This window comes from Periophthalmus magnuspinnatus, unplaced genomic scaffold (genome assembly GCF_009829125.3).
Source record: "Periophthalmus magnuspinnatus isolate fPerMag1 unplaced genomic scaffold, fPerMag1.2.pri scaffold_147_arrow_ctg1, whole genome shotgun sequence".
Lineage (NCBI taxonomy): Eukaryota > Metazoa > Chordata > Actinopteri > Gobiiformes > Gobiidae > Periophthalmus > Periophthalmus magnuspinnatus.
The window spans coordinates 16,004-30,168 of record NW_022986710.1 but is presented as its reverse complement, the minus strand read 5'-3'; the positions used below and the strand labels follow the sequence as shown (position 1 = coordinate 30,168).

Genomic DNA, 14,165 nt, shown 5'->3' with positions numbered 1-14,165 from the left:
AGGAAATTGCAGTGTAGTCTGGCTCACATTCACGTTATAAGATACATAAAAGAAACTGAATTACGAATAACGAATTACGCGTTAAAAAGATATAGGCCTACGCTCAGATGAGACGGTATTTTTATGTTGGCTTGGCTATAGAACATAGAATAAACATTTACGTCTTGTAGTAGTAGAAGTATGCAAAAAAAATAAAATAAATGTGTACACGACTACTTCAGTGGATCACAGCACACATAATATTCTCAACCGCTGAGGATTTTTGTGAATGGGTAGCTTCTCTCTCTCTCTCTCTCTCTCTCTCTCTCTCTCTCTCTCTCTCTCTCTCTCTCTCTCTCTCTCTCTCTCTAACACACCTCCTCCGTCTCCTCCTCCTCCATCTCTCCCCACACCACCGCTGCCTACGCTCACTCCAAGCCGCTCACAGCGACATTCCGGTCCGCAGCAGTCCGAGCGAAGTCCCGCTGAAGGAAGCCAGGAAGGAGGAGCAGGAATGGCGTCGTTTTGGAGCCTCTCTCCGCGTCTCCTCTGCGCCTTTCTTCTGCTTTATCTCTGCGGATTTGGGAATAGCAGTTTGGGAAACAAGAAAAACAACCAGGACAAATGCACACTCAAGGTATGAACCGCAAAAGTTTCCCGAAAAAGCCTCAAATTACGCACGTCTTCTTTTCCATGCGGACAAAACCACTGCACGCAAACCTGCGGCTGCCACATCAAAGTCTTACCAAAACCTTATCAGGGTTTTGGTTATTTAAATTGTTTCGTAGTTATTCCGGATTTTAAAAACTTTTGTTGTTGTTTCGCTTAGGTTTGTTGTAACTCTTGACTTTTATTTCAACTTTACGCACATTTCTGAGTTTTGTTCGCTTGTCACGCTACCTTTACCTGTTCTTTTCAGTGGAGCGAGACAACAACGCAGGTCCAAAAAAAAAAAAAAAAAAAATCTAAAATTTTCTCAGCCTAATATAAATGTCATATTTTTTTTAATAAACGTTTGGGAATTTCTTTTATATTTCTTTTTCGAAATCTTCACAGTTAGAAAAGTACCTTAGTAATGTTAATATTTTTGTTTCACTGTTCAAAGCTATCAAGATACTCTGGGATAGGCCTGTTATTATTGGACTGGTGTTTTGTTTCTTTTTTATAAATGTTAAAGTAGGCTGTCCACAAACAATCTATTACAAAGACATAGACCTGTATACTAAGGGTCGTTCAGTAAAAGTACAGATACAGAAGAAAAAGTTACTGAAGTAAAAGTAACCTATTAGAATCATATGAAAAAATCTACTTAAGTAAGTATTTAAGTACCCATTTAAAAATATACTGTAAAAGTATTTCATGTTATTATTTTGCTTAAGTGTTAAATGCAGTGATAATGTTTAGATGTTGTAGTAAATAGTAGCAATCAATTTCGTAATTTTTCGTATGAATTTTTTCCTTATTTATTTTTGTTTGCTCAAAGGCAAAGCTTGAACCCAAAAACTTTCATCAGGATGTTACCACAAATATGGTGAAAATGAAAAGTACTTTTTACTTTTCAGTCCAAAATGTAGTGGAGTAGAAGGTACAGATACTGCTCTCAATTGTAGTGAAGTAAATGCATCTACTGTAGAATCTACTGAATTAAACTTCTATTTAAATACAGTACTTTTACTCTGTTACCTTCCACCACTGTTCTGTTGTCACTAATAGTTTTAAGTAGTCCTAATCCCTTTTGTCTATTTATTCACAAATATTTCTGTGTGGTCTCTAGTCTAAGGTGAAGTGCATTTTGTTATATTTTATGTATTATTTTTATACTTTCTATGTTATACAAAATATCAGTTGTGGTATTGTAGATATTAACTACAGCACTTATATTAGCAATTGGCTTCTCTTTCTTATCCTCTCTCTTTCCATTTGCTCCCCCTTCTCTCTCTGTCCTTTTCTTTTTTCCCTCTCTCAACTCCATCCTTCCTTTCTCTAACTTTCTCTCTGCTTAATACCTCTTCTTCCCTCTCTCTGCCTCCCGCTCAGCCCACTTTTGCTCTCTTTCTCTTCCCCCCACTTGCTACTGCCTCTCTTTCATGTTCTTTCCCTCTCTCCCTGTCTCTCAAACCCCTTCCGTCCTCCACTTCCTCTCCCCGTTTCTCTCCTTCCCCTCTCTCTCCTCTCGCCCTTTCCTCTCTCCCAACTTTCCCTCTTATTTTCTCCCCTCCTTCTCTTTCTCTCCTCCACCTCCTCTACCACCCCATCTCCCTTCCCTTCTCTCTTCTTCCCCTCTTTTTCTTCTTTCTGTCTCCCCCTCTCCTCCTCCTTCTATCTTTCACCCCCCACTCTCTTCTTCTCACTGTCTCTCTACATCTATTCTTCTCCCTCTTCCCTCCTCCTTTTCCCCTTCTTCCATCTGTTTCCCTCCCCTCTCTCTGGCTCTCTCTCCCACTCTCCTTCTCTCTCTCTCTTTCTCTCTCTACTTCTCCCCACTCGCCAGCTCTCTCTCCCTCTCTCCCTATCCACCCCTCTCTCCCTCCCTCTCCCCCACTCTCACTCCTTCCCTGGTGAATGTGTGTGAATGGGTTTTGTTCCTTTCATGTGGGGCTCTTTGTGTAACTGCAGGTAGCCGAGCACTTCCTGTCTTTTGTCCCAGGACGTTTTGAAGTGTTAAACCCACCACACTCCGCTGCTCTCAGGGTTTAGTCCAGACTTCTCACCCGCACATCCAAAAAGTCACAGTTTAAAGGCCAAATGTTTATCTAAATTAACTTTTTTTGAGCTTTTAACCATGTTGTAATGTTGTATCATCACAAAAACATATCTGGTGTTTTGTTTCATTAAGGGGCACTATGTAACTGGATCATTTAAGGCAGGGGTGCTCAGACTTTTTCAGTATGTGAGCTACTTTTAAAATGATCGTGTCTGAAAGATCTACCACCTAATACAAAAATGTTAAACATATATTTATTATTGTAAATGTAATGCATTATGAATTCTTACATGTACAGTGCATTTTCATGTACTTTGCACAACGTCACGAGATAATACTGCACTGAACACAATTGAACTTCTTACATGTTCATAATAACTTGAATGATGATTACTGCTCTGATGACTTGCACTGAATGGAATCAGTGAGGGATGCATAGTTCGGGCAGTAGCTTCTGACAGCCAGGAATAAAATTGCATTTTTCGTTTGAAAGCGAAAGCAGAGCTAATCATGTTGATTGCGTTTTTTATAGCCATAAAAATCATGTTAAACGAAGTATCAGAATTTACTGCATTTTTTCACACAACTACTTCTATTTTACACATCCATCCGTATTTTTTATTTTACGCATCGAATAAATGAGTGAAAATCCCTGCAGCACCCGCGCTCTCATCTGTCACCTTCAAGGGACAACAGAGGCAGATTACCTTATTGAAGGTAAAATATTTAGATAGCCCCATGTCTCCGCTTTGAGACGCCATTTGAATTTACATGAGAGCACGACTGGGCGGAGTTACGCTGCTGGAAAGTCCACAACCACGCTCTATCGGCGACGATAGGATCTGACGCTATAGGGTTAAACTAACTCGCGCTTGTTTATGCGTGTGCAGCACCCATGATGTGACCTAAGGTCAGGTGTAATCTGACTGTTGTCCTGTATATTAGTCATGTGACTGGATGGATGACGGGACATGATCTACCCAAAATGCCAGTCGATCGCGATCGACGTAATGAACACCCCTGATTTAAGGCAAGTAAATAACACCTACATGGAGACAAAGTATGGCATTTAACTTATCTATTCCATGGAAATGCTACCAGACCCCTGCTACCCCAGTAATTCCAAGTTTCTGGAGCTAGTATTGAAACTAGTTATTTGAACAAGTATGGGTACTGAACAAAAATCACATGAATAGGACAAAATCTGACCTTAGAACCATAGAATGATATTTACCTGTATCAGAATCAGTGAGACCACAGTAACACAAAGAAAGCACTATTATTTTGTATAGAAAATTTGAATAAGTTTCCATATAAGAGGCAATGTTTTATGAGTTGCTTATGCTAATTTTAAGATCCACCATTGCTGTGTTGAGATTTAAAGGGCTTATCTTTGTGAATGGCTAAAGCAGGATGAGCACTGGTTTGAATCTTCTTTTGTGGATTTACAACAATTTATTGCTTAAACCAGGGTATCTTTTGCACTTTAGTTTGATTGATATGTTCTAAATCGTCTTTCCTTCTAAGCATTGCACTGTTTTACATTGTCCCATTCTCATAAACACACATGGACCTTTCCATCTGAAAAGTTAATACTGCAATTTTTTTTACTGTTGGACATTTTGCACCAGCATAAGTTTTGAGAGAAGACTGAATCGTGTACTGCAGTAATACGGGAATCACATACAGTTTAGAATTAGAGGTCTAATACAAATTTATTTATTTTTAACATAAAAAGATACAATGTTGGTTGCAGAAGGGTTGTCAAAAGTATAGAAAATTATATGTCTGTCAATACTAAAACTTGTATCGAATCTCGTTTGAACAAGTATCAATACTAAAAAAAGTCACATTCAGAGCACAGAAATGAACCTTTCCTGAACAGCTTTACGATGATTTTGAGATCAGAGCAACACTAGTCTGTGACCATTCAAAATGCCTTTTCGTTGATCTTGCAGCCCTAATCACTTGTACATGAATACATTTGAGTGGAACATGTTTAGTGGGAGTACATTTCTGTCATAGCTGCAGGCTCGGGTGTATCACATCGTTTTCACTATATGCAAATCTCCAGTCAGCTCCAGTCTGACGTTTAAACACAGTAGCAGAAAGAGACCAGTTTGTTTATGTTAAAAGTTTATCAATTAGCTTGTTGTAATAGCATGTAGGCTATATTAAAACTATACAACTATAGTAATTCAGGCCAAACCTACAAATTCCAGGACTAATCACAGAACTAAAAAGAAAATGATCTAAACCCAGGTCTAAACCCAGGTCTAAACCCAGGTCTAACCCAGGTCTAAACCCAGGTCTAAACCCGGTCTAAACCCAGGTCTAAACCCAGGTCTAAACCCAGGTCTAAACCAGGTCTAAACCAGGTCTAAGCCAGGTCTAAAACCAGGTCTAAGCCAGGTCTAAACCAGGTCTAAGCCAGGTCCAGACTCTAGACCTTTTTGAAGTGTTGTCATTTAAAGCAGGATGTATAAAGCACAGACAGAGCCTTCCTGTTCACACCTCTGGCCTCTGTAACAAGCTGATAAAACACACTGCAAACTGCGACTGGAGAAAGACCTGGAAAATACAGGGAAACAACTATGGGGTGACTTTTATGTAGTATTATGATGTTTATGTTTGTGATATAACGAAAATCAAAATTTGAGACAAGACTAAAATATGAACTGCTAAACTAATACAAAAAACGCATGCATTTTAGAACATGTTTGTAAAGGTCTAAACTACACTGTTATTGACTTTGCCTGCAATGTACCATAGTATAGCATTAAACTTATCTACCTTACATTCATTTAATTTCATGTATTTGATTGCTGAAAAAAATACCTTGAAAAACATGCATTCACACTGAGTGGGGTCGCCTCTCCACAAATCTGACCTATAATGATGATTTCAAGTTAAATGGTATACTCTGGAACTTTCCAGGCAAAGCAATAAAATCTCCATGGAGACAAGTGGACCTTCCCAATAAGTTATATAGTGCATCTTTAACTTCAACTTCAATTGCACAATATTGCTCAAGCAAAAGTAAAAAAGAAAAAGAAAAAATACAAGGGAAACTTATTTAAGATTCAAGATTGTCAAGTAATTGGTAGTGTTTCCTCAGTTGTCCAGGTATGTTCCATAGTGGTCCATGGGTGTATACTAGTCTGTGATCTTATACTTGTTCTGACACAGTTGAAGATCATGCCAAAGCTGTTCAGGAAAGGTTCATTTCTGTCCTGTGAATGTGACTTTTTTAATATCGATACTTGTTCTGATGAGTATCTAGTTTTGATACTCATTTTAGTATGGATTAGTACTTCATTTTCGATGTTTGACAACCCTTTTAACTGTCAGCCTTCATCTGTATAAGTCATAACAGTATGTTTTTAGTTGTTAACCATTACATTGGGAACTGAGGCTTATCTCTTCTGATGCACTCAACAATGAAGAATGCAGTGAGGTGGAAGGAGCCGAGGGACCAGGGAGCCAGAGACGCGGCGGCCATGTTGGATCACAAAGTGTGTTTTGTTTGTGTTTTTCCCCGGTCCTCCCTGCGCATAACATGAGCAGGAGCTGAAACACTTCCTCTGACATCAAAAGAGACCGGGAAGGTGGAGAGAGAGAGGGAGGGAGTGAGGAGAAAGAGGGAAGAGAAAGAATGAAAAGAAGGGGGAGGTATGGAGGAGGGTTATTAATGCAAGGATTTGTATTACACACTAAGGAATAAATACCACCTAAACCTCAATAACACAGAGTCTACAAAACCAAGACCAAACAGAACTTAAAACCAGGAGGACTAAAGCCGACCCAGAGACTAACCCAGAGACTAACCCAGAGACTGAGCCGGGGACTGAGCCGGGGACTGAGCCGGGGACTGAGCCGGGGACTGAGCCAGGGACTGAGCCGGGGACTGAGCCAGGGACTGAGCCGGGGACTGAGCCAGGGACTGAGCCAGGACTAGTGGAGAAGGGGGAGGAGTGATTCAGGTATGAGGTGAGCTCTCCTGTGGGGCTGTCTTTTGTGAATGGCTGGTTTAACAAAGGTGTAAAACAAAACAAATGATGGCAACTACAAATTTGACTACAGGGTTAAATCCAGACCATTGCAACACTATTCAAGTGTCAAAGGCATTATTATTAAAGAGATGTTTGCTGATAGAAACGTGAGTAGTTCCATCCTGTTTTTCTGTCTGTTTTTAAGGAATGATTCTCAGAGGAGCAGCTTCTGTGTCTGCTCAGGGCCACTGTTCAGGAGCACATCTGCAGAACACATCTGCCTTTACCTGTGTCCTCATCCGTATCCCACAATTCTCTAGGGCTGCTTCCTGCTCAGGCCAAAACAATGATGACTTTTCCATGAGAGTGAATCTGTGCGAGGAGCGGGCAGTAGAAAACCTGAAGCCATCCTATAAAGGCTCTGTACCTGATTTTTTACGGTCTTAAAAACGGCAAAAACCGAACTAGTTCATCCATCCTTCATGGTTTGCAGTGGTCCAATGTTATTCCTCACTTACCTTATTCATTTCGAGCATCGTAACTATTCTGCACAGTAAGCACGCTTTTTACAACTCCCAGAAACCAGAGTTGTCACTGTAATGCTAACAACAACTGGCATGCAAAACCTGCACTTCCTGATTCTCTAACAATAAAACAATTTAGCAATTAGTTGCAGTTAGAACACCACAGACTTATTTTGACCTGAATATATTCAATATATTTTCCCATGTAATTGGGCAAGACAATTACATGGGAACAAGTGGGCACAGGCCCTTTAGCATGTGCAACTGGCATTAATAATTATCTGATAGATGAGTTGGAATGTTTTTTTTTCTTTTTGTCAAAATACAGAAATGGAATATGCCAAAATCAAAATTTATTTAGAGCCTTAATTTGAATTTCGTGCATCCGTCACCTTCTTGTCTCCATGATGCTGTGCCTGTGAGTTACTAGTTCTATGAAAAAAAAACCCCAAACAAACATGAAAAACATGCATTCTTACTGTGAGGGGGCTTGCCTCCCCACAGATATAACCTGTAACTTGGCCTACTTGTGTCACCTGCTTGAGATGGATAAGTTTAATGCCTTACTGTGGACATTCCAGTAAAAGCAATAACATGTCCGTGGAGACGGGCACATGGCAGACCATTCACAACAGAATCTATTTGAGTCTGTTTCTGTTTGTTGCATTGGTTTACATCCAATGAAAAAACAAAAAAAAAACCAAAATGTATTTTTACATATTACTGTAAAACTTTTAACCTTTAGCATACTCTGTGCACCTCTATTTACTGTTCCATTATGGCTGAAAGATTTTCAAAAAAGTTTTATCACAAGCTTTGAGATTGAGATTCAATTTGTGATTAATGTTTTAATAATGTGATTCTGTTTTAAAACTTCACCTTTTAAATGCATCCAGAAGAATTGACAAAAAGAGTGAAAGATGAACTGGCAAACCAACAAAAGAATCAAATTTCAGAACATGTTTTTACAGATCTAAACTACCAGGTTAACACGTTTTATGTAGAATAAGACCAGAAATTTGTTGATTGTGGAGGAAATGTATCACTTCTAAAACTGCAGCCTTTGCAATTTGCTAATTGTCTTCAATACCTTGATTTGATTGTGATTAATTTAGCAGCCCTACTCTTAGGTACTCTCAATCTAAACCACTCCTCAACAAAAAAAACTTAAAATTCTTTAACTGAGTTTAAACTCCTGGTCCCTTTCTGAACAGATCGGTTGGGGGTCTTAGTGGCTCAGTGATGCAGTAGCAGTTTTGTCTCGACTCCTGGGAAAGTCCTGGTTGAGTTCTGGGTTAGTCCTGGTCCACTGCCCACTGGCTTTACCTCCTCGGGGCTGAGAGGAAACACACTTTTATTCAGCACAGTTTCAGTGTTACAGCTTCCTGCTCCACAGATCACAACTGTGCCCAGGGACCTAAAGAATGAAGAGTGAATACCGGTAATTTAAGGCATGTTGCACCTCTGATTTTGAGCTATGTTTTTTTTTTTTTCCAGTGGCATTCTGAGTTTATTTTAGTTTCATTTCATATCATATGTCCTGGTTTAGTTTTAGTTGTTGACTAGAGCAGCAATGGTTTGAATGGTTGCAAATAAAAAAAATTGCAATTATTTAATTTTGGGTAACTCTTGGGTAACTAACTAAATATCTTGGTTTGTCATGTGTAAACCTGCTAACCCTATAACTCTACATAACTACTTGGAGGTTTTATTTAAGTACCGGTACTTGTTTAGCCCAACATACATGTTTTTCAGTCCTTAGTCCTTAGTTTAGTCCTACCTTAAACCTGGTTCATTTCATTCCTTTGGTTGTGGTTTAGTCCTGTTTTTTCCTGGTTTAATCTGTTCACATCTCTGACCTAGTTATTTTTCTAACCTAGTTCAGCTCTTGTTGCATTTCAAATCCTTTGTTCTGTACCACAGAGATTTGACATTTATGGTACTACATTTATTTTATTTGTGCCAAATAATCTTCTTTTCTTGGAGTTTTGTCTTTGTGAGGTGGGTCAAACCTCAGGGGATCTCCCAGAATCACTTCCTGTTTTAATCAGCGCTAATTACTGCAGCTCCAGTTACAGGACTCAGTCTGCTACTATTTCAACCATTTTATACTTCAGATTGTAGAAGAGAAAGTTTACACATTCATGCTGCTATTTATTGAAAATGCACTTATAATTAATTAGGACTCTTGGGGTCAAGTGGTACATATATTTTCATTTATTTTGATTAGAGATGGGCCAATATATTCAGCCGATATTTGCTCTTTTTAGCATCAGCTATTGGCCTTAAATCTTCAGCACAAGCCAATATTTTATTTCAGCTGCCTGCATAAAATGTGCTTGCACTGCTCTCTCATGCATTTTGTAGTAAATCAGAGTTGTGGATGAGTTTGTATTGAATTCAAATGATGTACTTTGGAGAAAATTACCTGAATCAGTTCCACATATTGGCCCAAAAATATCAGCCATCGTTTTTTCTGAACTCTGAACAGTCGGCATCTGCATAGATGAAAAAAACAAAACAAATATTGGTCCATCTCTAATTTTGATACAGTTGTCATGTAATACAACTTTAATTGACTAAAACTGCTTATATATATATATATATATATATATATATATATATATATATATATATATATTTTTTTTTTTTTTTTTTTTTTTTTTTTTTGTCATGGTTTAGTAATTTAGACCTGGTTTGGATTAGACGTGGGCTAGTCCTTATTTGGACCTGGTTTGGACCTGGTTTAGTCCTGGTTAAGTCCAGGTTTAGCCTCTTGTTTGGGACAGGATTTGTCCTGGTTCAGTCCTGGTTTAGACTCTTGTTTGGGGCAGGATTAGGGGCTGGAGGAGGGGAGCAGAGGAGGAAGTGCTGATTACAGAGCTCCCCTGAACACTCCCAGATGTGAGACAAACACAGGTTTACAAACAAGACCCCCTCTGCAGACCTGGGACGCTTTAACATGGACTCAGGCTAAACTACATGCCTCTATGGTCAAATTGAGCTAAAGCAGTGACATACAAACTAGATGACCTCATGTTCACAAGAATCTTTCTGTGTGATCTAGTCAACGCATGTGCTCTTGTTTGAGGGCACATGCAAAAACAGATTGGTTTAGTCCGTCTTTAGTATAGTCCACTCTGATCTATTGATACCTTAAATTTGTCCTGGTATAGACCTGATAGGCCTTGAAACAGTTATTTTGGTTATCGATTAATCTACTATTTTTTCAGTTCATTGATTTGTTGTTTAGATTGTGAAAAGTCTGTGAATATGAGATTTTTACTAAATATGATGCAAATGAAGCCAACAAGATGATGCTTGAGGTTATAACAAAAACATTAATTTGACACATTTCTTGAGGCATTTGGATAATTATTCCTATGTCTGGGTCATAAAACCTCTTCTGTGTAGTTCAGTAGCTCAGTTGGTAGAATTGGTATATCATTTGTCCACTGACCCAAAGGTTGTTGGTTCGAATCCTGCTCTCAACATAAGCATCATTGATAGAGCAGTCAGATCCACTCACAGGTTATTGTGTCTCCGAAAGTTGGAAAAAAAAAATTATTGGCATTAAACTGGGACTAAACTGAACCTGAACTAGAACAGGATCATAACAAAACTGTGAACACACCCATAGGCCTAGACTATCTTGCTGAATGTAGGGTATTCATAGGCCACCTTCATTTGACAGCAGAACTTGTCTGATAAAAGATGCTATTAATTTGTGAGAAAAAAATGTCAAAATGAAGATTCAACATGTGATCCCTTGTTTATGTATGTTTACTCAGATATTAGCAAATTTAATGCAGTGTGCCAACTCCACTCACTGAATTGTGGTTGGATTGTTTTTTATTCATTTACCAATCTATTTATAATGGATTTATTTGGTATAAAATCACTAAACAGTTGAAATCTGTTCTACGTCATTTTAGGGTTAAAAGAATCGAGAATAAGATTCTAATTGATGCTAAAACTAGAAACTAGATACTAATTTCAGCAAGAATCTATACTGCAAAAAATCGCATTAACAGGACAAAATTTGAGCTTTCCTGAACAGTTTTAGTATGATTTTTGAGCTTTATCAGAATGGATATAAGACCTCATGGTAACATAGAGAGTAGTATTATATTGTGTTGAAAGTTGCATTCTAGTACTAGAAAAAGAGCATTTTTCATCTTCATTTTGCTATTGTATCAGTATTGAGTCAATCCCTCAGTATCAAATTTTAGTACCATCATGACACTTCATAGCACTCTTCAGTCCGAGGCTCTGACCTGCCTTAGTGATAAATGACGGTTATTATCTGAAAACACCTGGAGACAGGAAGCGGTGCCGCCATTATTATTATGGGCTTGAGCTGGTAGGTGGCGCCTGTGGTGAGGGGGCGGGGTTTATGTGCAGAGGGCAGGGGCCAGAGAAAATGCTCAGTTTGAAAGCCAAAGCTGCTGACAGTAATGATTATAATGTAAGAAGATAAAAACCATACAATAATACAACAATAATAGGGCATCACATAGGAACTGCAAAAGTCAAGTATGTCTGTTGTGTAAGCTTTTGGAACTTTGGTTTTACAATTTATGTTTTAAAAATAACAAATAGCTAATTACATTTGTGATTATTTGAGATTTATATTTTAATTATACAACGCCATTAGGTTACAAGGATCACATGTATTTCAGAACATGTTTGTACAGATCTACAGGGTTCGGAAGTTTTCATGCAGAATAAGCCACTTAAGAATAAGATATTTAGTTGATGGTGGAGGAAATTATGGTACTTTTGTGATTTGTCAATTGTGTCCATTCAACAGTAATTTCAGTTCAATTGTGATTAATCATGCAACCCAATGAAAAACTAATACAACAGTTGTGTTTTCAGATTATTCAATATACTTTATGAAAAATACGCAGTGGGTTATGCTTCTTGTATCCACGATCAGTTTCAGAAGTACAATTAGTCTGGTAATAATGGGTGAAATTGCCAACCAAAAAGGTTGACTGTAGACCTCTCCATTAAAAGAAGAGTATTCAGTCTGTCCTGCCCTAATTTGAGAGTGGCAGAGTTTGGTGTAAAAAGTGTATGTAATATGTTTTAAAATGTTTTAATATGTTTTAAAATTTTCTTAACCTTTTATTAAATTTATTCTGAAATGTTTATTTAATTATGTTATATTTGTATTACAGGTGGCGGCAGGCTTGGATAGCTCGCGAAAACTTCCTGTTACCTTCAAAACTGACAGTGAGTACAACTTTACTGTTGTTAAGTCATAATTTTAGTGTTTTCATTTTTATTGTAATACATACCCTTATTTTTTTATCGTAGTTTATGTTATTATTCTTTGTTTATTGCCGAAGAAAGTTCCAGTTTGTGAATTTTGTTCACTGATTGTGACTGAAATTTTACATCAGAATTTCTGCCCTCTGCTGCCCATTCAAATGTTTTCTTTTTTTTTTTTTAATAGAGCCACTAAGGAATGATAGATTTTTTTTTCTAGAAAAGCAAGATAATACTGTACACGATTTTTACTGTCTTAAATATGTGACAAACACAACTTTTTAAAGGGTTTGCTGTGGTCTCAATGGGTTTATAAATGCTTTTTCTCAACTCTCAAAAACCAGAGCTGAGTTTTGCCATCATGGTAAAGGTAACAAGTAGCATGCTAATGTGTTATAATTACATGCAGTACACAGTGGACTTGTTTTGACTTTAAGAGCTGCTTATATAATATATCTATACTGGGGCAATAAGGCCTTTAACTTTGTCCTGGGTCATTTTTATGATGGGCATATTGGAGACATGACAATTTATTGTGCCCAAAAGCTTTCTATCCAGTCACTGACACACACAGGAATATATTTTTAAAATGTACTGTGCTTATTTATATGATCTGTTTATCAAAATCACAATGCACTTACAAACTCCTACTTACATACAGTTTGTGAATCATATATGATATGAAATTAAACCAAGTTGTTTAAATATGCTAAATTAAAGTACAAAGAGTTCAGAGTGTTAAAGGTCATCTGAGACTAGCCCCAGACAAAAGGAAAAAAGGACACAAAGACAAGGATCTAGGGAAGAAAACAAGGAGAGAAAGAAGGAGGAAGGAAACAAGTTTTGGATTTGTGCCGTGAACCAAGACCTTAGACTAACATGAACCTGAGCTAGGACTGACCAAGGACCTTAAAAACACAGAGGAGCACTTCTGGGTGATGACACAACTCTGACCCTAACAGGAGGCTGAAATGGAAATTAGCCACCTTGGCTATAGAATTTTTTTACATATAATATTTTAAATGTTCTTTTAATATGTGCTGTCCCTTTACAAATAAATAAAAACTAAATAAATAAATAACCCTACCAATCCCATGCTACATTATTAGGTCAAGTCAAATGAGCTTTAGGTTTGCCCTGGTTTTGTCCTGGTTTTGTCCTGGTTTTGCCCAGGCATAATCCGGGCTCAGTCCGGGCTCAGTTCAGGCTCAGTCCGGGCTCAGTCCAGGCCTAGTCCAGGTTCAGCACTGGTTTAATCCTGATTTAGTCCCAGTTTTATCCCATTTTAGTCCTGGTTTAGTTTTAGTTTAATCCCGATTCAGTCCTGGTTTAGTTACGGCAGTAAGAGGGAGTTATATGGACATGAGTGAGTGCTCCTGCAAAGATGTGTTGATGATGATTCAATGAAACTAACTAACCATTGTTATATATTCAGATTAAGATAAAGTCCTGGTTCAGTCCCTGGTTCAGTCCCTGGTTCAGTCCCTGGTTCAGTCCCTGGTTCAGTCCCTGGTTCAGTCCCTGGTTTAGCCCTGGTTTCGCTTTGGTTTAGTCCAGAGCTAGTGGTTTAGTTCTGGTTCAGTCCCTGGTTTAGCCCATGGGTTAGCCCATGATTTAGCTCAGACATGGGCAAACTACAGCCCGGGGGCCACACACGACCCTTTGGGTTTATTAATTCGGCCCACCAAA

The 14,165-nt window shown here is 38.2% G+C and overlaps 1 protein-coding gene across 1 annotated transcript in view; it reads left to right on the top strand.

The window, feature by feature from the left end:
- Window positions 1-410: 410 nt before the first annotated feature.
- Window positions 411-14,165, top strand: part of LOC117393471 (interleukin-17 receptor D-like) — a gene marked incomplete at its 3' end in the record, with an annotated part of 28,674 nt that continues 14,919 nt past the window's right edge. Inside the window, exons 1-2 of the mRNA XM_055232465.1 lie at window positions 411-616; window positions 12,386-12,440. Of these exons, the coding sequence (XP_055088440.1) occupies window positions 494-616; window positions 12,386-12,440 (178 nt within the window). The remainder of the gene's footprint in view (window positions 617-12,385; window positions 12,441-14,165) is intronic.